General features: G+C 47.2%; 1 protein-coding gene across 1 annotated transcript in view; it reads left to right on the top strand.

Moving 5' to 3' along the window:
• Positions 1 to 21,485, top strand: part of KDM6A (lysine demethylase 6A) — a 789,178-nt gene that overhangs the window by 182,267 nt on the left and 585,426 nt on the right. Inside the window, exon 5 of the mRNA XM_086936102.1 lies at positions 12,510 to 12,614. Within this exon, the coding sequence (XP_086792228.1) occupies positions 12,510 to 12,614 (105 nt within the window). The remainder of the gene's footprint in view (positions 1 to 12,509; positions 12,615 to 21,485) is intronic.

The following is a 21,485-nucleotide window of genomic DNA, read 5'->3' as shown; positions in this document are numbered from 1 at the left end:
ATCAAAACACGCAGCCGTGTGTGTGTATGTATGTGCACACAACCCCCCCTGCTCTCCCTTCCCCCTCCTCCTCCCTTTCAAATCCCGGATTGGCAGGGACCCAGGACACATCAAGTCAGTGCATCAGTAGTCTGGCATAAAGTGGCGGGGGGGTTTAATGCAACAGAATCCCAACTTCCTACAGTTTTGGTTTGTTTTGGCTCCACTTTAACTATTTGCATCACACTTCTTAATTAAAAAAATTAAAATAAATTGCTTTTGTAATGCCCGATATATTTTGAAATATTTTTAATATTAATGTACAGGCTATTAATTTAAATGTTGTGTTAGAGAAAAATAACTGACCTCTTCAGACAGCTCACTTGACAAAAACTTCTAACTCTATTAAGAGAAAAATCAACCTCATTTTCCATCAGTTAAAAGAAAAACTAACATTTGACCCCTTTCCTTAAACAGACAGCAAATGAGTCAAGATAAAAACAAGATTTAATGTCATCTTTGTCGCTCATTCACTTTCTGAATGAACGAAACACCTGTTCCTTTTCGGCCTAAGTTTACTCTCCAGATGGGTCTAGTGTGTGCTAAAAATACCTCGACCTGATCAAATTTTATTTGCAACTGCGAGCAGGCCAGTACATTTTTCGAGGCTTGCTATCAAATATGCTCTCTAACCAGCCAGATCCAACTATCATCCATTATTGTTATATATAATAATGTCACTGGATACATATACAGCACAACCATAGACAAAGAAACACCCGAAACATAGATATGCAACCCCACTTTAATTTCCACCTTGCAGCATCATTTCTTCGAAACACATGTACTTGATTGATATATGCCAGTGTTTTTTGGTTTCATCCTTGAAGGTCTGATTTACATCCGGTGGGTATGTAGCTGCAAAAAGCGTCTAAAACTGAAAGCCGATAAATGTACAGAGAGGTGGACAAACTTCCTAAGGTTCAAGTTCAGCCTGGAGGAGCATTTTCAATTTGCCATGCTCCCTTTTGGCTTTTCCAGCACACCGTGGGTGTTTATGAAAGTGTTTGGGATGCATGTTTTTCCCTACTTCAGCGACTGACTAGTGAAGGCTAGCTTGCCGCTGTTAGCCGAAGACTACAGCAAACCACCTGGCATAGTTGCACTTCTTGATCAGCGAGCAAAAGTCACACTGGACACTTCGCAGCAGCTTCCTTTTTTTAGGAACTGTTCTGGACACCGTGCAGTTCAGGGCCTTCCCTCCATCGCAGCTAGTCCAGGGCATTCAGGCTATGATATTGATACTTCCGCCTTGGTCCTGGATCTCAGTGAGAGCAGCTCTGAGACTTCTTGACCTGTTGACATCATTTGCCCAGCTCTTGCACTTTTCCCTGTGGCATATGTGGGCTGTGCAGTGAAATATGCAGTCTCAATGGGACAGCACTAAAGGAACCTGGCAGACTGCTTCGAGGTTTTGTCAGAGACTTCAAAAAACCTGCAATAATGGATGCTCGTCCAGAACCTAAATAGCTGCAGACACCTCTCCATACCCCGTCCAGAGCTGACAGTGGTGAAGGGTGGTTCACTGTTTGTTTGGGAAGGCCTTCTGGGAGAGGTGAAGATTAAAGGGCTCGTGTCCAGCAGAAACTGGCTCCACATAAATCTTATGGAGCGGTGGGCTGTCTGCCGGACATCGAAGACCTTCCTGCTGTACATCATGGGAAAGCTGGTGCAGTTTCTCAAGACAGCACCACTGCAATGTGGTACTACACCAAACAGGGCAAATGGGGACCTGGGTCGTAAGATACTTTGCAACTCTGGAGCTATCTGGAGTGTTAGGGTATTTCCCTGATCGTGAACCACCAGCCAGGGTAGACAAGCTCTGCTGGCTACACCTGGCAGATGACGAATGGCGGTTGCATCCCAAGGTGATGCTGGGCATCTTCCAACAGTGCAGAGAACCCTGGCTGAATCTTTTCACCACCGCCACACGAGCAGTATAAAAACGTCTACACAAAAGTTGTGGATTCCATTCTGGCTGCCAGGTGCCTTTCCACAAAGTGTGCTTATGATGTGAGCTGGGACAGATGTATTGCCTGTGGTGGCATATTCAGGACAGGCTCTGTGCAACCCAAGCTGCCAGATGTTTTATGTTTTGTAGTTCGCCCAGCAAGGTCATTCAGTGGCCTCTGTTAAGTTATCAGCCCTTTCTTTGTTTACCGGACCACCTGTCCTGGTTTAAATCTGTTGTGATAAGTTTTCTTAAAGGGTTGACTCCCAATCACATTGAGGTGCCACAGTGGGCCATAATTTGGTCCTGACATTTCCCAAATGTACTGCTATCGAGCTGATGTGAAGCTGTTCTTTGCGTCTTCTGACCCTGAAGACTGTTTTCCTCATCTGACTCACTTCAGCTCGTCACATAAGTGTGAGAAAGTGCAATCTTTCTTGCATGGTATGCCCCCACATTTTGCTGAATTGCTGAAGTGCTTTGACTGTGTGTGCCCTGGGCTCCAGCCAGTCAGGTACCCAATGCCTGTGTTCCTTCCCTAAAACTGTGTTGAAACTAAAACCCAATTGGCATCTCTGGGCACATGTCAGTCCCTGGTAAATTGTACCCTAGGTACCCAGGGCATTGTGACCAGAGAAGACCCATAAGGGCTGCAGCACTTATTGTGCCACCCTTAGGTGCCCTGTACCCTGACACACACACTGCCTTTGCAGGCTGAGCGTCCTGGTACAGAACTAAACAAAGTCGACATGGCACACATCCCTGTGTGCCATGCCCACAAACACACTGCCCTGGCATCCATCAGTCACCCCTCTAGCTGGGTGCACTATACCAGTGGTGTTGTCACAGGTGCATGAGCCCTGTGCCCCTACAGTATCATTCCTGAGCACTGTAAGTGCAGTGCTGCCATTAAGAGTATATGTTGCTGGGGGGTTGTCATTACGAATTCCACAGCACCATGATGGCTTCACTGAAGACTGAGAAGTTTGATATCAATCTTCTCAGCAAATTAAACCCACACGGATGCCAGTGTGGGATTTAATGCCAAATGCACGACAGAGGGCAACTTACAGTTGCCCCTGAACCTAACCTACAATCCACGTCTTGTCTGAGAGGCTGCCTAGGCTGCTACATAGCAGACATGTTGCTTGACCCCTGGGTAGAGAGCCATCCGCTCTCCTGGGCCTGCAACAATGCACGTCCTGGGCGAGGTGCTAGGTCGTTCCACCCCACCCCCCAAGGATGGGCAGGGGGAGCTTCAAAGGCATGGCGCCTTTGTGAGCTTCTCCAGACCACTTGCTGTGTCCAGCAACTGTCCCCCACTGGTGCCAACTCCACCCCTCCGGGGGGGGGGAGAGGCGAGGTGAATCACAACTCCGGGCTCCGGCCATCTTAAATGGGGAGCCCTGCCCATTTTGATATAGGCTCCTGCCCCCCTCCCACAGGAGATGAGCAGGTTAGGGGGTGTATTCACCCCAGGGCAGGGACCCATTGGTCCCTGCCCTTGCCCTACCTGTAACGCCCCTAGATTTAGTATTTAGGGGCACCCTGAACCTTCCTTCCTCAGATCCAGATTTGAAAACAAGAAAGAAGATCAAGAAGACGACCTGCTGTGCAGCTGCTAACAAGAGGACAACACCAACTGACTTGGCCCCAGCCCTACAGGCCTCTTGATCCTTGACACAATGTTAATATCTTCCTAGACAGTGGTAAATGCTAAACGTCTATGAATAGTATGTCATTCCGGAGCAGGGAAAAATGTAATGTCAAGCAAGAAAAGTTTATAAAAATAAACTGTATTTATTAAAAAATGAGAAAGTGAAAACACATTAAGTTCAACAATTAATTTTAGACACTAAATATACAATCAATATTGGACACAAAATATACAATCAATATAATATCACAGTTAAAAGCAGGGAGATGTCTTTATCTAATCTAGTACATGGTAATGTGGCGAGATTGTAATTAGTTCCGACGCGTGTTTCGTCGCTATAACAGCGCCTTCTTCTGGGAATCGAGCCACAGATTTCTGTATTGATATGGGCCAGCAATCTATGTATGGTGAAGCTGGTATTATTTATAGGTTTAGCAATACTTAAGATTAAAAGCAATTTATATTGTTCAATTCTTAAAGGTCTGTGAATCCTTACGAAGAAGATTTACAAGACTGTGGTGTAATAATGCTGGAGCCTATCACGGAGAAGGAGATTGGAGTACTCTTATATGTTAATTGAAGAGGTTCCAACCAGAATGTTCCTTTTATGAAGTATTACGTTCCAAATGTTTAAGGAAAATGATCCATATTGGCGTTCCTGGTGTTCAAAAGTTGATCTGCCTAATCTCCGGACAAGCTTCTGGTATCAGCCTTGAACCTGCTCCTGCTAAATACCGGCATCTCCTGCAGGGCAGCAACCTTGAAAACCCCGGAGGACCTGCCTGCCTTGAACATCTTAAAGACTGGGACTCCCATGAGCAGTGGTTCTGCTCAAACAGCAATACCCCTGGTACCAGCCAGGAACTGCGAATCCAGCCCACTCTGCACCCGCGGAACCCGGCCTGTGCCCAAGTGGACAAAGACCCTGAGGACGTCCCGCCGGCAATTGTGACCTGAAATCCAGTGCCCAAGGACCCTCCTCGCTGACCCAGATGACGCCTGCAGTCTCCCAACAGGAGACCCCTCCAACTACGACCAGCAGAGTGTAAGATTTATTGGACGTCAAGACACCCCTACCCGGCTCCCCCTGGCTCCTGTGCCAAACTCCTGGGTGTCTACCTATCCTCCAAGATCCCAACTTACCCCTCGACGTGTTGGTCGCGCCTGAAGAATCTCAGTCCCCGAGCCTGCAGCCTTTGTTCACCTTCCAAGATCTCCTTTGAATAACATTTAGCGCCCGACTGTTCAAAAGCACCCTGCACCCAGCCGCCCGAGTGGCCCTGGCAGTGCAACCTTTGTCCTAATCCACTTCCCCATTTGCCCTGAACAAGTGACCAGGAGCCCAGCTCCCACATCCGCGTGGTCTGCTAGCCACCAGCCACCAATCGTAGGCCCCCGGCCTCTCACTGGATAACATTGGGCCTAACTAACTCTGCACCCGGCTGCCCCTGTGCTGCTGAGGGTTTACTAACTGTACCTACCTGACCATGGGAGGCCCGTGAATCTATGCCCATAACCATAACTCTGTCAGTCGAGAACTTAACAAAAAGCTGATCCCACACTTTTCTTCCATAGGGTAACATTGACTGGTTTCACTTGGAAATTCTTCTAAGTGTGGAGTTTTGAAACTTTAAAATATTCATCTAAAATCAGCTGAACAACGAATTCCGATGCACTCACCTGTTATCAGAAGAGAACCCAGTGCTGCATCTTTTATCCCGTTTACGAAGACACGACTAAACAGTCTTTCTCTGAAGGCTACACATTGTGGAGAACCTGTTTACAAGATAAACGGCACCGACTAAAGCTGTGCCGCTAGTTGATAGCTGTACCATCATCCAAAACGTGTTTTAATCACAGCGACAGGTCTACATTCTCAATCTTTATCAAAAGAATCAGAACTGATATACCTGCCAAACAGAAGTTACAGGTTACAGTCCATCATTAAACCTTTTGGAGCTACAGTCAACCTTTTGTCCTGAAGATGGTCCGACGGTTTTACTTCCTTGACAGACCGAAACGTCGACTAGAGCATCTTTCTCTGTATAACATTGATTGTTTTAAATGACATAGAGATGTCACCATAGTACATTGTTTAGGTTATTTGACGTCCCCTTTCAAACTGTTTTGTTGCTTTTTCCCTGATAAATTTTAAAGTACATATATATATTAAATATATGAATGTTTTTTTTAAAGATATTTTGTTGCCCCGTGTATGATTCACTGTTCATTTTTAATTGACAATTGTTATTACATTAAATTTCTCTGTTGATTGACTCTGCTGTCCACCACTGTAGAGGGTGTGATCTCAAACAGCTTTATTGTCCAAACAATTTCAAACGTTTTAGATAAACAAAATCCCTTGTAGGCAATCTCTCCTTTCTTTGAAAGCATATTTTATCCCAGCACTGACCCTGTAAAGTAATTTTAACCGTACTTACCAGTAACTTGTATTTCCTTCCATAGAAATCCGTTGTCTGGTTTTCACCAGAAAAGTTTCTAAGTGTCAATTTTCACAAACTACAAACATTCGTTAAAAATCGCCTGTATGACTTAAGCACATTCTTTCAACTGTTTACAGGAGATGCACCAGTGTTGGATCCAGGATCCACCACTGAGTAAGAAAAAGTATCGATAACACTACTTACCTGCTAAGTGAATTTCCTCTCATATGATAACATTCAATCAATCATAGCATTTGTAAAGTGCACTACATACCCAAGGGGCTCTCAGAGCGCTGGGTTGGGAGGGGGGGGGGGGGGGGGGCGGGGGGGGGCAGGGGGGGAATGGAGGGAAGCTACTACTACTGTTCGAAGAGCAAGGTTATGAAGTCTCCTGAAGGTTAGAAGTTCTTCGGTCTGCCACAGGCAGTTGGGGAGGGTGTTCCATGTCTTGTCGGCGAGGTGGGAGAATGATCTGCCGGCGACAGTCACTCTTCGGATTCGGGGAACGGTGGTGAGGGCGCGGTCTGCGGAGCTGGCAGGTGGGGGTGTAGAGGCTGAGTCAGCTGTTGAGGTACGCTGGTCCAGTGTTGTGGAGTGCCTTGTGTGCATGGGTGAGGAGTTTGAAGGTTGTCCTCTTGTTGACAGGGAGCTGGTTTAGATCTCTCGTGGGGTGTGATGTGGCTGCGGCGAGGGACGTTGAGGACCAGGTGTGCGTCTGTGTTCTTGATGCGTTGGAGCCGTTTCAGGAGTTTGGCCTAGGCTCCTGCGTTGATTCTATGTGAAAACATTTCTAAGTGTCAACTTTTAAAATAGAATAATATTCCTTAAAATCACTACTGTAACCAAAACGCTTTTACTCAACTGTTTACAGGAGATGTCCCAGGACTGAATCTAGGATGCAGTCCTATGGTCAGAAAAGTAATCCATAAAGTAACTATTTGCATTTAACTAGAAATTCCCATTGCAACAACTGTAACTACTGTACTTAAAAGTCTATTGCCTATTTGTAAAGTATTTAAACTAATGTAATTCATTCTGAGAACGTATATGTTGATACCTTGTTGGTTCTAAAATAAAACAACTATATATTTCATACAAAACAATTGGCCTAGAGTTCAGTGCTTGTGTGTGAGACCATTTACTGACTGTGTACAACAAATGCTTTACACTGTCGTCTGATACTGCCTTACTGCTCGACCAAGCAACCACTTTAGAGAGGAAGGTTATATCTCACTTTAGCCTCTGCCAAACGTCTGGGGACTGTGGACCCTGGAGCCCAGTACTGGATTACCAAAGTAAATAGATCATACTTTACCTGCAACCTGAATTTTCTCCCATTGTTTGACATTGCCAGATATCTGTTGAAAAGTTTCTAAGTGTGAACTTTGAAAATAGCTTTATATTCCTGTAAAATCACTGCCATACCTAAAACGTTTTTACTAAACTGTTTTCAGCTTAGTCCCTAGGACTTAATCTAGGAGCCAGTCCTAGAACTACCAAAGTAACCCATAAAGTAATCAACTGTGTTTATATAAGAAAATCCATTGAGCTCAATGCTAAATTGTGTGTAGAATTGTGTTGCCTACTGCAACCCCCGTACCTATTGTGTTTACAAAGTTTATTGCCTTTCTGCAAAGTTCTCATCTGAGACCTCTCATATTGAGAACAGTATATTTTGATACCTGTTGGTTCTAGAAATAAAACAACTATATCTTTGATATAAAAACAATTGGCCTGGAGTTCAGTCTGAGTGTGGAACCTTTTGCTGACTGTGTGTGTACAACAAATGCTTTACACTGTCCTCTGGTACTGCCTTACTGCTCGACCAAGCTACCACTTTAGAGAGTAAGGTCACACCTGGCTGTAACCTCTGTTAACCCTCTGTGGGTTGTGGACTCTGTACACACTGTACCTTATTCTGGTCCAGTATATATAGAGCCACTTTCTCACATTGGGGGATAGCTGCAACAAAAGTCCAGCTTCCTACAATTTGCAAACAAAAGAATCCTGAAGGATTGAAAGCTCTTACTGCCGTAGAAAAGACTGCTTTTTCTGCACTCTTTAGGTAAGTTCTTTACATGAGCAGGTATCACAATCTACCTGGTCTTCGTTATAAACTCACACTGATCTTCACTCTTTGACGTGAAATTGAGGAACCAATCTCATTTTGGATATGCAGGCCTGTGGTGGGTTCTGGTGCAGATTTGATTTAATTTTTACTTCGACCCACCTCCTTATGAGGCTGTTTGGATGTGGTTCAGTATTAAAAAATCTGAGAAAACGAATGTGCATTAGAAGGTCAAGTTACTTTACTTCAGCAGTGTTCTTTCTTATGAGTAATAGAGCAGCATTTTGCTCTCAGCCTTCCATTCTACATTGCACAGGGTATGTCTTGATTAGGCAACGTAATTTTAGGATTTTTTAAATTTTATTTCAATTTCATTTTGCTATGATTCCTATCTGTTCTGGATACTGTGAGTCCTAGAGAACAAGGCAGAGCTGATGTCACCTATGTCAGTTGCCCATAATATATGTCAAAGAATAGTGGTTCCTTCCAAGTAAATATTCAATAATTTACTTAAACACATGAATAGAGGAAAACAAATATATTAGTTAGCAATTTAATAATCACTTTTATGAGAGTAATATCCAGAGCTTTGCAAAATGAAGTAGGTGTCCATAGAACGACGCAGTGATAGGGATTAGTACCTAAAAGAAACAGGTTAGTATTAGATTCCTTACCTTAAAAAATCGCCAGGCGTCCGTCTGGATCGGGAAACTTTTGCGAAGCAGTACCCTTGCGCGTCGCTAGGTGTCGTCTGGGGCTCCATGTCCGTCGTCGGCGCCGGGATGATGTCGCCGGAGTACTTAGATGCCACCCTCGCGCGCTGACAGCAGTTCTTCTTTTTTCCGCACCAGCAAGCGCCGATCCGGAAAAAGTGGTACCTTTAGTCATTTTTTGGCTAAACTTTTTCGATCCTTTTTGATCTGTTTTTCGAGTCGAACGACTCCCATCAGTGCCAGTAGGGATGCCCGGGTTCAAACCCTGTGGCGAATGCAACCAACTGATGTCTGTTACCGACCCCCATCGCCGGTGCCTGTATTGCTTAGGGGCCGACCACGATAACAAGTCGTGCCCCGACTGCCCGGACCTTAACGTCAAAAGCTAGGCGGGAGCGGTCCTGTAATCGCCTCGAGCTCCGGCAGTCTGCCTCGCGCCACTCGATGTCCCGGTCCAGGAGGAGGTTGAGGGACCTGTCGCGGGGCCGGAGTCATCACAGCTCGGCGAGTCGACACCACTCCTCAGGCTCCAAGTCCTCAGGCAAGAGGCACAAGAAGTCGATGAAGCGACACCGCTCTTCTGACTCCCCACGACGCTCGTGCGACGCAGCCGGGGGTTCGGGTGACGCTGCCCACGCGGCTCCGCCGCAGACGTCGCAGCCTGCCCCATACCCGCCGGTGCCTGGGCAGAACGCGACGCCGGAGGAGATCCATGCCTTCCTCATGGCCATGAGGTTGCTCACTCCTCCGTCGGGTTCCGCGGTGCGTTCGGGCCCCGCGATCCCGACTGGGAGCCCAAGTGGGCCAGGTGCTTCGGCGCCGTCGGGTGCTTAGGCGCCGTCGGCGACTTCGGTCCTGATGCCGCAGGGCCCCGCCGGATCAGTCGGAGCCGGCCACCGCTGGTCGACCTAACGACCCCTCCGCCGGCGTCGACTCCTAGAGTGTCGCCCCAGACGTCGCCCCTGATTTCCCCCCACCCCCACCAGCCCCCCCTCCCCCACCAGCCAGATTAACATCCAGAGCGGTGGTGGACGTGGTAACTGCCGTGGACTTGCCAGGGGAGGCATAGATCAGAGGCCTCTGGTCTCCGGCGGAGTCCCAGCTCCACATCAACCTTCTGGAGCTGCGGGCGATCCGGCTTGCACTGAAAACATTCCTCCCCTCTATCCAAGGGAGTGTAGTGCAGGTGTTGACGGACAACACCACTGCCATGTGGTACTCCAACATACAGGGCGGGGGTGGGGTCGTGGACCCTATGCCAGGAGATTCTGCGCCTCTGGCAATGGCTGGAACATCAGGGCGTGATCCTTGTGGTTCAACACCTGGCAGGTTCCCTGAACGCCAGGGTTGACAAACTCAGCCGTCGGTGCATGATGGATCACAAATGGCGTCTGAACTCGGACGTGGCACAAGGTCTCTTTCAGCAGTGGGAAGAGCCTTGGTTTGATGTATTCGCCACAGAAGAGAACGCGCAATGTCATCAGTTCTGCGCGTTGGAATTTCCGAGGCGGCACTCGTCGCGAGTGGAGCTGCGGTCTGTTGTACGCCTTTCCGCCTATACCACTTCTGCCCAGAGTGCTGAAGATAAGGCGAGACGGGGCCCAAGTCTTCCTTGTGGCTCCGGACTGGGCACGAAGATACTGGTATCCCGAGCTACTCTGTATGTCAGTTGATCCCCCGATTCGTCTGTATCTTCAGGAGGACCTTCTGTCGCAGCAGCAGGGGACGGTCCTTCACCCGAATCTGTCCAGCCTCCATCTCCATGCGTGGGGATTGAGCGGAGACAGTTGAGGCCATTTGACTGGCCTCCTGAAGTCTGCGATGTGATTCTGGCATCTAGGTGTCTCTCCATAAAATTGGTACACGCCTGCAGGTGGAACAAGTTTGTGGTATGGTGCACAGCAAAGGCTGTGGATCCATTCTCTTCCCCCTCTTTCTGAGGTTCTCCTCTTTCTTCTTTCTCTTGCCCAGCAGGGCTCTGCTCTGGGCACTCTTAAGGGCTACCTCTGCCATTTCCGCCTTCTTAAGGCTCCCTGATCAGCCCTCTCTTTTCAAGTTCCCAGTTGTAAATAGGTTCTTGAAGGGCATCACTCATGTTTCCCCCTGATCCGTTCGTGATGCCTCAGTGGGACTTGAATCTTGTTCTGACTTATCTGATGTGTGCTCCCTTCGACCCACTTCATAACTGTCCTCTTCGTCTCCTCACTCTTAAGACTGCGTTCCTGGTTACCATCACCTCTGCCAGGATAGTGAGTGAGCTCCAGGCTCTTTCTTCACAACCTCCTTTCCTTTCTGTCCATCCGGTCAAAGTTGTGTTCCGGACGCGACCCTCTTTTCTGCCAGAGGTAGTCACAGCCTTCCACATCAGTCATTCCATCACCATGGCCACCTTCTTTCCTCATCCCTTGAAAGAGGAAAAGAGGACCACCGTCTGGACCCAAAACGTGCGCTCTCATACTATCTGGATCGCACATGCCAGTTCCGGATGGATGACAAACTCTTTGTTGGTTACGTAGGCGCTAAGAAGGGTCGGGCGGTGCACAAACAGACCATTCCTCCATGGGTCGTTTTGTGCATCAAGGCTGGTTATTCACTGGCTAAAAATGAGCCTCCTGTTGGGCTGCGTGCCCATTCCACTCGGGCCACAGCGGCTACTACTGCCCTGGGTCGGGAAGTCCTCTTGCAGGACATCTGTCAGGCAGCTACGTGGGCCTCGCTGCACACGTTCGCAAGACAATACTGCCTGGACAGCCAAGTCCGGAGAGATGGCTTTTTCGTCCGTTCCGTTCTCCAGGACTTTCTGGGGTGGTGATTGGTTCGCAGACCCACCACCGGGGTTGGTATTGTTGAGGTATCTAGTCTAAGGTAAGGAATCTAATACTGACCTGTTTCTTTCAGATGCACAAGTTACTTACTTTCGGTAACAATATATCTGTAAGAAACCGTAGTTGGTATTAAATTCCTTCCCGCCCCACCCATCCTCCCCGTTCTGTGAACAGATATCTAGGGTTAAGGCCATCCCTTTTCAGGGCCCTAGTTTCTTGGCACCAGTGTTGGTTTTATCATGGCTCTGCGTTTCTGGCGCGGAAAAACTGTGTATAAGCACTGACGTCAGCGTGCGATGGCGGCGTCTAAGTACTCCGGCATCGTCATCCCGGTGCCGACGACAGACGCGGATCCCCAGACGACGCCTACCGATGCGCAAGGGTACTGCTACTCAAAAGTTTCCGGATGGGTGGGGCGGTAAGGAATCTAATACTAACTACTGTTTCTTACAGATATATCGTTACCGAAGGTAAGTAACTTATGCATCACCGTCCTCATTTCTGGAGACGACAACTTGCAAATGCTTGGCTAAGTCATCCGCAACGTTACCTATTGCCATTGTTGGTGAAAATCTAAAACATCTTTGCATCTAACCTGAAGTAGTAGTGCAAGAACAGGAATCTATTGAAACATCGGTATCCACCCAAGGTAAATTTTACCAAATGTAAGTTACTTCTTTTTTCAGTGATTTTTTTTTTTTCTTCAAACAGACCTTTAATAACTTGGCATGCCATATTAGTGGTAATGCAGATTGTAGTATTTAATGTATCCTTTGAGCAATCCTTATTGAGATTTGTTTTATTTCTCATAGCACTTGGAACAACTGCGAGCAAACAGGAATAATCTAAACCCTGCACAGAAGCTGATGCTGGATCAGCTTGAGAATCAGTTTGTCTTAATGCAACAGCACCAGCAGGTTTGTGCTAGTTTTCAAAGTGCTCTTTTAAAAAATATTGTTTACGTTTAAGTTTGCTTTGAAAGTGTATTTATGTTTTACTATGTCTTATGCAAAGTAACGCAAGATTCTGTCACGGGTATACTCAACTAATGTAGGAAGCTGGCACTTTGTCATATACCAATAACTAGGTACATTGTGTAAAGAGTTCAGAGATTCCCTCAGAAGTGTACAGGGCTCAATGTAAACTCAAAGTGCTCTACTTGTGGTAGTGTGGTCAAGCAGCCTTAGGCCTAACACAGAGTATTGTAAGACATTTATTATCGAAACAGTGATCAATAAATGACACACGACTCAGAAAGGAGATGCACTCCAATTTTAGAAAAATAAGCTTCTTTCAAGATTTATTTTAAGACCAAGATGCACATTAAAAGGTAAGTACGTTATTCAAGAAAAATACTTTCCATTTTCAAAAGTAGTCTTTGCAGTTTTTCAGTTAAGCAATATTCACCTATTGGAGTAAAACAAGAATGCAGTTTTGCTTTTAAGTACACAACTTAGAAATCCAATCTTCGGGGTCTGTGGTCAACACCATGTAGGGTTCAGGTTAGCACCAAGACTGCACCACAAGCGGAACCGATGCTGCCAGGTGCAGAGGTCTAACTCTGGGTTGTGCACCCAATGTTAACTAATGGTGACTGGGGATGATCACAAATGGGCTGCTCACAGGTGAGTAAAGAGGTGTCTGCGGGCAATCTCCTGGAGTTAGGGTATAAGCACAAGTGTGGGCCACAAGGCAGCATCAAATATACACCCTCAGCGGCACAAAGGTGGCTAATTGCAGAATGCCAACACAGTGTCGGGTGCCCAATGTAAATCAATGGGGGAGGCTGGTTTTGGAGAAGGGCTGCAGGCTCGAACCAGGAGGTTGGAAGAAGAAAACCCACAGCTGCCCAGTTAAGTTCTAATGCTCTAAGTTCTAATGCTAGGGTACATGCAGACACCATTGGTCAAGCTCCTCAAGGCCCAGGGGCTTTGGGTGCAAGGGTGTCCTTTGACATCGGAAACAGCTTACCGGGCAGGTCGCGCTCAGGGGAAGCCTTCAGATTGAGGCTGCTGGCATCGGGTAGAGTGCGGCAGGGGCCAACCCACGTGGACTCTTTTGAATCGCTGGGTAACCTTTGCAGGACCGTTGGGCCACTTGGACTCCGGTCGTGTTTGTCAGTTGCAGAGATGTGTCCAGAGGCTGTTTTGCACTTCCTCAGTGCAGAGTTCTTTTTATTTGCAGATGGTTTCTACTTTGTTGAAGGGAAGCAGTCCTACAATGGTTTTGGAGGTCGCTGGTCCTGCAGGACGAGTTGACTTTTGTGGCAAATGGTGAAACACAGCAGGCCAACACGGCTGGTGCCATGTTAGTTACTGGTCCTCCTCCTCCTTTCTTGCTGATGTGGCTCTTTGGCATCCGGGCTTCGTAGGTTGTCAGGAACCCGATTTCAGGGTCTGGGGCGTAAAATACTAGATTTAGGGGCATTACAGGGGAGTGACAGGTAGGGACCAATGGGTTCCTTACCTGGGATATCTACACCTACTATTATGCCACCCTCCTGTGGGAGGGTGGCATACACCTAGCCCTGATTGGATAAGTCCCATCATCTTCAAGGTGATGGGCACTGAAATATTGCTTTACTTAGCCTTCAGCACCTGAGGGGTGGACTTGACAGGGGGGGCACACCTCCTTTTCTCACTTAAGTTTTACTGCTGGTGCTCCTCCTAAAAGTAGGTGTTTGAACTGGGGTCTGCCATCTGCTGCTATAAGCAGAAGCTGGGATTGCATTACAAAGGTGGCAAGCCTTTTGAAGCTTCCCTTTCAAGCACTGTGCTCATTCGGGGGTAGGGGTTGCGGGGGGCGGGGGTCCAGAACATGTCTGGTGGTTGCATGCTGCCTAAAGCCAGTCAGAGACCACACCAGGGCTGGTAGGTTTTCTGGGGGCTCCTCTGAGGTGCCCTCAGAGTACATGTTATGTTAGTATGAATTTGTAGAGCGCACGTTCACTCCGGGGTTTCTTGGCGCTGTGTACCGCTGGGGAACCCGTCCTGGCTTTCTCTGTGAGATGGTCCCTATTGGGCATCCCCAAGGTGAAGCCAGACATCCCCTGCAGCGAGGGGGCCATTGTGGAGATTAAGCAAGCTATTGCCCAGAGTTGCAGTGTGGGACACATGGTTTAGAGCGGCACCGAAGCGAGATTTATCGAGCCCGCTGACATTGGTTCCGTACCCTGCCGTGTCGGGAATTGAACCCTGGTCCGGGGCCGACCTCTGCTTCTGGGTCTTCCGCTTCTAACCGGTGAGCCACTCCATGTGTTAATAAATCCAACACTGGCATCAGTGTGGGTTTATTCAGAGGATTTGTTTTGTACCAAGCACTCCTGGGTTCAGTGAAGCCATCATTGCGCTTGGGAACTTGAGTTGTCGAGTTTCCTGCCCATGTACTCTATGGCTTTCCTGGCACTTACAATATTAAGAAAAGACTTAACTATTGTAGGGGTTTCTCATCATGCAGATATGCCCACACCTGAGATATAGTGCACCCTGTTCTTAGGCTTTGTAAGACCTGCTAGGGGGATACTTACCTATACCTTGGGTAGTGTTGCTTTGACATGGCATACAGGCAGTGTGCCATGTCGACTTTGTCATTTTTGTCTGCACCAAGGCATGCAGGCCGCAGTGGCTGGTAGCAAGGCCTTGGTGAGGGACCCCTAGGGGACCCTCTTCAGTCCCAGTGCCCTAGGTACCAGGGTACCTTTTACTTGGGTTTGAAGTTGCCAATCATGGTACAGTTTTAGGGAAGGAGCTGTGGCACAAGGGAACTGGTTGGTAGGGACCCTGTGCACTTTTATAGTTTAACTCTCTGAGATCCAGAATAGGTCTTAGGGAACCGTCCTTTTTGTGAAGGAGAAAATACAGAGAGTAAACTCCTGCGCCCTGGTAATGTGTTGGAATTGGCTCTATTGCTCCTTTCAGTTAGAGATTGCACTTCTTGTCCGAGCAATTGTAGGTGTTCTGGAGACAGTTTGTTAGGCCAAGGTGGAATGTTGGGAGGATTGCTGGTAAGCTCCAGGCAATAACCATGTTGGATAATTCTAGTCACCCATTTGTTATAGATTGCCAAATAGGGAGAAATTGTTGAAGTCTTTCCCGGACAGGTGTGGTGTAGTAAGGGGGGGGTTGGGTGGAGGTTGGGTGGAGGGGGTCTTGGGGGGGGGGGGGGGGGGGGGTGGCAAATCACCTCTTATTAGGAGATAGGGAGTTACGGGGTGGCTTAGTCTTACTCCTACCTTTTGAAGTTGTTCCCTCTATAATTTCCTCGAAAAAACCCTCTTGAGGGAGAGGACTGTTTGTTACCTTTGCCTTTGTAGGTGGAGGTATTCTGGTCTGAGAATGTGGTTTTGGACCCCCCTCAGTAAAAGCAACGACAAAAGGAGCCTCTGTTTGAAGGAGACTGGAGTGCTCCCATGGACTTGGCCACTTCAGGGTCCTTTTTCGTTTTCCCAATGCCTTATCTACTTCAGGACTAAAAAGATGTTTACTGTCAAATGATGTGTTACGAATGGCTTGTTGGACCTTGGGTTTAAACCCAGAGAGCTTTAACCAAACATGTCTCCTAAGCAAAATGCTAGTGTTGACCTTTCTAGCCGCAGTATCATCAGCATCTGGACCACACCTTATGGAGGAATTTTTAATTAGTTTACCCTCATATATTAAATCCTGCACTTTACTTTTATGCTCGTCTGGGAAATGTTGAAGCAATTGGTCCATTTTATCCCAGTGTGCCCGCTCATACCTGGCTAGAAGGCATTGTGTATTTGGAATGCGCCATTGATTTGCAGCTTGAGCAGCAATTTATTTATTTATTTATTTAACGATTTGTAGAGCGCCTGGTGACCCGGAGGCATCCCCGCGCTATAAAAACTTGAAGTGACCAAGAGAGGAAAGAGGTACTATTTGGGGAAAAGGAGAGTTTTCAGTTTTTTGCGGAAGAGGAGGTGGCAGGGTTCCAGCCGCAGAAAGCGGGGGAGCGAGTTCCATCCTGAGGACGCTTTTACTGCGAAGCGTCGACCGCCAGTGCGCACCTTCCTGAATCTAGGGACATTGGCCAAACGCTCATTATCCGAGCGCAGGAGTCTGGGAGCCTTGTACGGGGTGACCATGTCTCTCAGGATAGAAGGGCCTAGACCGTTGAGGAGTTTGTGGGCGGTACACAGAGCCTTAAATTCTATCCTCTGTCGCACTGGAAGACAGTGTAGGGCCTTGAGCGCTGGTCTGGCAGAGGCTCTGGAGGGGAGACTCATAAGCCAACTTAACTTAGACTCTTTATCTGGTCAAATGATGTGGAGGAGCATTTAGTCCAGGTACTAGCATTAGTTAGACACTACCAGTGAATCTAGTGGCAGCTGGCCCTTGATAAATACTGGGTCTGTTGGGGAGGCTTTATACTTTTTGTCATCTCTAGGAGTCCAGATATGTGCTCATACTGGGTCCTTAAAATTGTATTAGCTTGTCTCATCATGCCCTTAAGCATAGAAAGTGTTTGTGACAACCTATGTGTGGATGCTAAGGTCTCAAACAAAACATCTTCTAATGATTATTTTTGCAGTGCCACCCCATGATATTGTGCAACCTTGGCAATGAGTTCCTGGTGGGATACATTGTTGTCTGGAGGAGATGGCTTGACTGGGTAATGGTATGGGTCATTATTTGCTGGAGGATCAATTGTATTTTCCCTCCAGGGATTTAATGGTAAATGTGCGCCCCCCCCCCCCCCCCCCCCCCCCCCCCGCAATCATTAACATCATTGTCATCATGGTGAGGTTGTGGAGAATTATTGAGGTGTAATTTGCAAAGAATATGAAGCTAGAGAATGAGATGGAGCAGGGGTTGATGGTGGTGGATGAAAAGGACTGGTTGCAACAGATTTGTTCTTTAAAGGGATCTTGTAAGAAGTGTACTCATCAAAAAGCCTGTGTTTCTGAGGTAGTTTGGTATGAATATGACCAGTTTCCGAGTTAAAATACAGTCTCTTTATATGGAAGAGGTGGGCCGACTATCGGGGATTGTGGCTGGAGCCTCCAAATGAGGTGGATGATCTTCCAGTGGAATGAGGGCTGGTGCGGGTTTGCTGGGTGTGGCACGAGGCAGGTCAGGGGGTGGCTTGGGGTGTGGGTGTATCAAAACTGGGGTTTTCTGTTGCAGCTTTCTCTCTTCCTTTGCCTTTGTTGTGTTTTTCAGTCTAATGGTTTATGGGTATGGACTGGTCTCAGTGGTCGTTGTGCAACTCAGTGGGGGGCAGTTAGGGGGGGTTAGTTGGGGGAGGGGGGATTTAAATTCTACAAATCTTTCAAGCCATCGTTTGTGGTTGTATTATTTTGATATTTTTTTTTTAAAGTCGGATGCTGTCTTCAATATGTATAAATTGACACTGCAGTGACCTCTGGGGTTCAGAGCCCTGCTACTCTTGTACAATCTGACAATAAAATATGTTAAAAAAATAATAATTTGTGTAACAATGTCTAAATTCTGATCCGTAGTAACATGTTACGTTTTTGGTGCTGAAGTTTAGGGCGCTGGCGCTTTTGGTGCCGGCGTGGGTTGGCCTTTAGGAAAGGACAATTTCGGCCCTGAAGGCTGCTTGACTTTTGGCATGGAGGATTTCGTCTCCGAGCTGGATTTGTTTGGAATCAGAGGGCTTCGATTCCGATGAGGATTTTTGCAGACTCTGAACCGAGCCGGAAGGCTTGACTGGCTGTTTTGGAGCCGGGCCTAAAGGCAGTGCATCGGAAACGTTGTCTTGGTGCTGACCTTGGCCAGAAGGCAGAGGTGGTGCTGAAACCTTGTACTTTTTGTGATTGATTTGGAGGGGCAAAGGGTCTTCCGTACTCACTTCACCATGTCCCTGCGGCAGTTCGTCGGCATCAGAGTCTATCTCGAGCTCCGAGTCGCAGTCCTGCACGGATGCCTCGACATCTTCTTGACCGGAATCTTCACCGAAGATATCCGGTGTGTCTTCCATGCGCTGACGCTGCATATCTCAATGTTGAGCAGGACGATCGCAACGTTTTCTTTGTTCGAAACGATCTACAAGCGTTGCAGTCTTCTTCCTTGTGCTCTGGAGACAAGCACAAGTTACACAACTTGTGTTAGTCAATGCATGGATACTTCGCATGGCACTGAAAGCAGAATTTGAACGGTGTCCATTCAATCGACTGAAAGCTGAACCGACACGGCTAGGCCCGAAGGCCAGCCACGAAGTTTTCAGATCGAAAAGTAGATTAAGTTGACGGAAACAATCCGCGGATAATTAGGAAACGCATATGAAACCATACCACCCAGGGTAGCAAATTGCACGTCCAGGGGAACCCGTAGAACATTTTTGAACTGAAGTACACCAATACACGTCCAAACCCGATGGCGGAAAAAAATATCTAAATGGAGTCGATGACCATGCACACTATCACCGAAAGGAGGAGTCACCTTAACTCGTTACGAGGAAAGACTTCTACAAAGAAAAACAACTTGCAAACATCTGGGCCCAACACTAAATGGCAGGAGTATGCAAAGTATTTTAATCTACAGTTCTACATGCCAAGAATAGGTGCTTACTCAGTAACATCCTTTCAAGGCAAAAAGTTGGAGGCGTAACCACTTCAAAGGAGGCACTTTCTCATAACTATGTTGGGTATGTTGGATGGATTAAGCATATTTTGCAGTTTTTAATGGGAAATACTTGTTGATAATGTGCAGGTGTTATCAGTGACTTAACTTGCGAAAATCAGTCACTGAACATTAGTTTCAAAACTCATGAATATTGAATATATTAACTGGTGTGCTGGTCAGTTTTTACATTTGGCATTGGCACGTACTTAGTAGTAGGGCACGTTTTGTAAGTGGTTTAGAAGGCCACCTTTAGTCGGGTCCGAAAGGCATCACGTTTTTCACTTACTTGAAGGAAGCTGGCTCTATATACACTACACCGAAGTAAGGTATAGTATACAGGGTCCAGTGGATCCCTAGAGGCTAAAAAAGATACTAATGCTCTCATTTGTGGTAGTGTGGGTGAGAGGTTATGCATATCAGAGGGCAGTGCTAAACATTTGGTGTACAAACAGGCAAGAAATGATTACACACACCCAATGACTAAATCCAAGACAGTGGTTTGTAAAAATATTACTTTTGCTATATTTATTTGTTAGAACGAACAATACTTTGTTTCAGTAAAATACGTTTTGCAAGATCACTGTTTTTCAATGTAAAAAGTGGCCAATTAGAACATTTTTTAGTCAGTACCATGTTATCCTATGGGAGGAAACACAATCCGCAATATGTAAGTAAGCAAGCGATTTACGGTATTGAGCTTTTGGATGAAGAATCCCTACCAGGTAAGGTTTTAGGTAAGTGACCTCATTGCACCAGCAGCGGCAGTGTGGTGGCCTCGTGCAAAGGTTAAATTCTGGATCTGGTGCCAATGTTAACCAATAGAGAAAGGGGGCAATCAAAGTGATAATACTTCCAGGTGAGTAACATGGTTTTGGTACCCAGTCTCTGCCAATCCAATGGGGAATCTTGAACTTAGAAAAAGGGTGCCGGCTCAAGCCAGGAGGCTAGAAGAAAGAATCCTACAACTGCACAGTTAAGTTGGGATGCGCTGGAGTATCGGCACAACATCTGTTGATCTCCCCAAGGCCGACATTTGGTATCAGAAGTCAGTTTACCAGTGTGGTTGCGGCTTGGGGGGGGGGTCATCGTGCAGAGGCTGCAGGCATTGACTTGGAGTCTGCCAGAGGTCAATCTATGAGTGACTGTTGCTCAGGATCTCTGGGTAACCTTTTCTGTACCGGTGGACCTCTTGGACTCTGGCTGTGGGCGTCTGGTGCAAAGGTGGTAGACTTCGCAGTTCCACATTCAGAGCTTTGGTCTTTAAACTTGTTGTTCTTCTGGACCGGTCCGCTGTCCAAAGGAATTCAGGAGTCTTTTTAGAAGGCAGGCAGTCTTCTAAAGCTTCTGGATGTCGCTGGGCTGCGGGATGAGTCTCTTCTGTAGCAGGTTTTTTGAGGGCTGCAGACAGGGCGGTAGAGCTGGTGGCAAGTTAGTTGGTGTCATCAGTCTTATCTGCTGCACGGCTCTTCTTTGTAGATCATTGATAATCTGAGGATTACTGTTCAGGGATGTCCCTAAATAATAGTTTTAGGGGCATTTCAGTGCTCGGAAGGTAGTAGCGAATGGGCTACTTATCTTTAGGGTGACTATCCTTTGTATGCACTCCATCTGAGGAGCGGCCATACCCCTAACCCTACTGGCTAAAACCCTCCAAAACAATATGGTGTATTTTCAAAGGAGGGGGTCCCTTTGGCTCAGGATACCTTAGGGGTGGTCCTGGCTGAGAGGGCAATCACCTCTCCCGCTTACTAATGTTCCTGCCAACCTTGCAGCCAAAAGTGTGGTATGATTAGGGGGCTGTGAGTCTCCACTAGCTGGAGAGGCATAACAAAGGACGGGAAGCCTTTGAGGCTCACTGCCCTTCCTGCTTTGGTAAGGTGTGAAGCACATCCAACCAGAGTAGGCTTTGTAACTGACCAACTAGAGCAAAAGGCTCCCACCTCAGGAGGGTCAGAAACGTGTAGAGGTGGTAGACTAGTGAAGGCCAGTGAGGCACACAGTGGTTTGGTAGATTTTCAGGGGTGCCTCTGAGGTGCCCTCTGAGTGCATTTATTAGTGAATCCAACACTGGCATCAGTATGGGCTCAAATTAAAAGGAGAGACCTGTGGTTTTTGTGGTAGACTCTATAGGGTCAGAAATGCTGACTAGAACAAACTAGTATTAGGACAAAACTTAGTGGC

This window comes from Lissotriton vulgaris, chromosome 8 (genome assembly GCF_964263255.1).
Source record: "Lissotriton vulgaris chromosome 8, aLisVul1.2, whole genome shotgun sequence".
Taxonomy (NCBI): domain Eukaryota; kingdom Metazoa; phylum Chordata; class Amphibia; order Caudata; family Salamandridae; genus Lissotriton; species Lissotriton vulgaris.
Note: the sequence above shows the minus strand (reverse complement) of the source record. Positions and strands in the feature narration are given on the sequence as shown.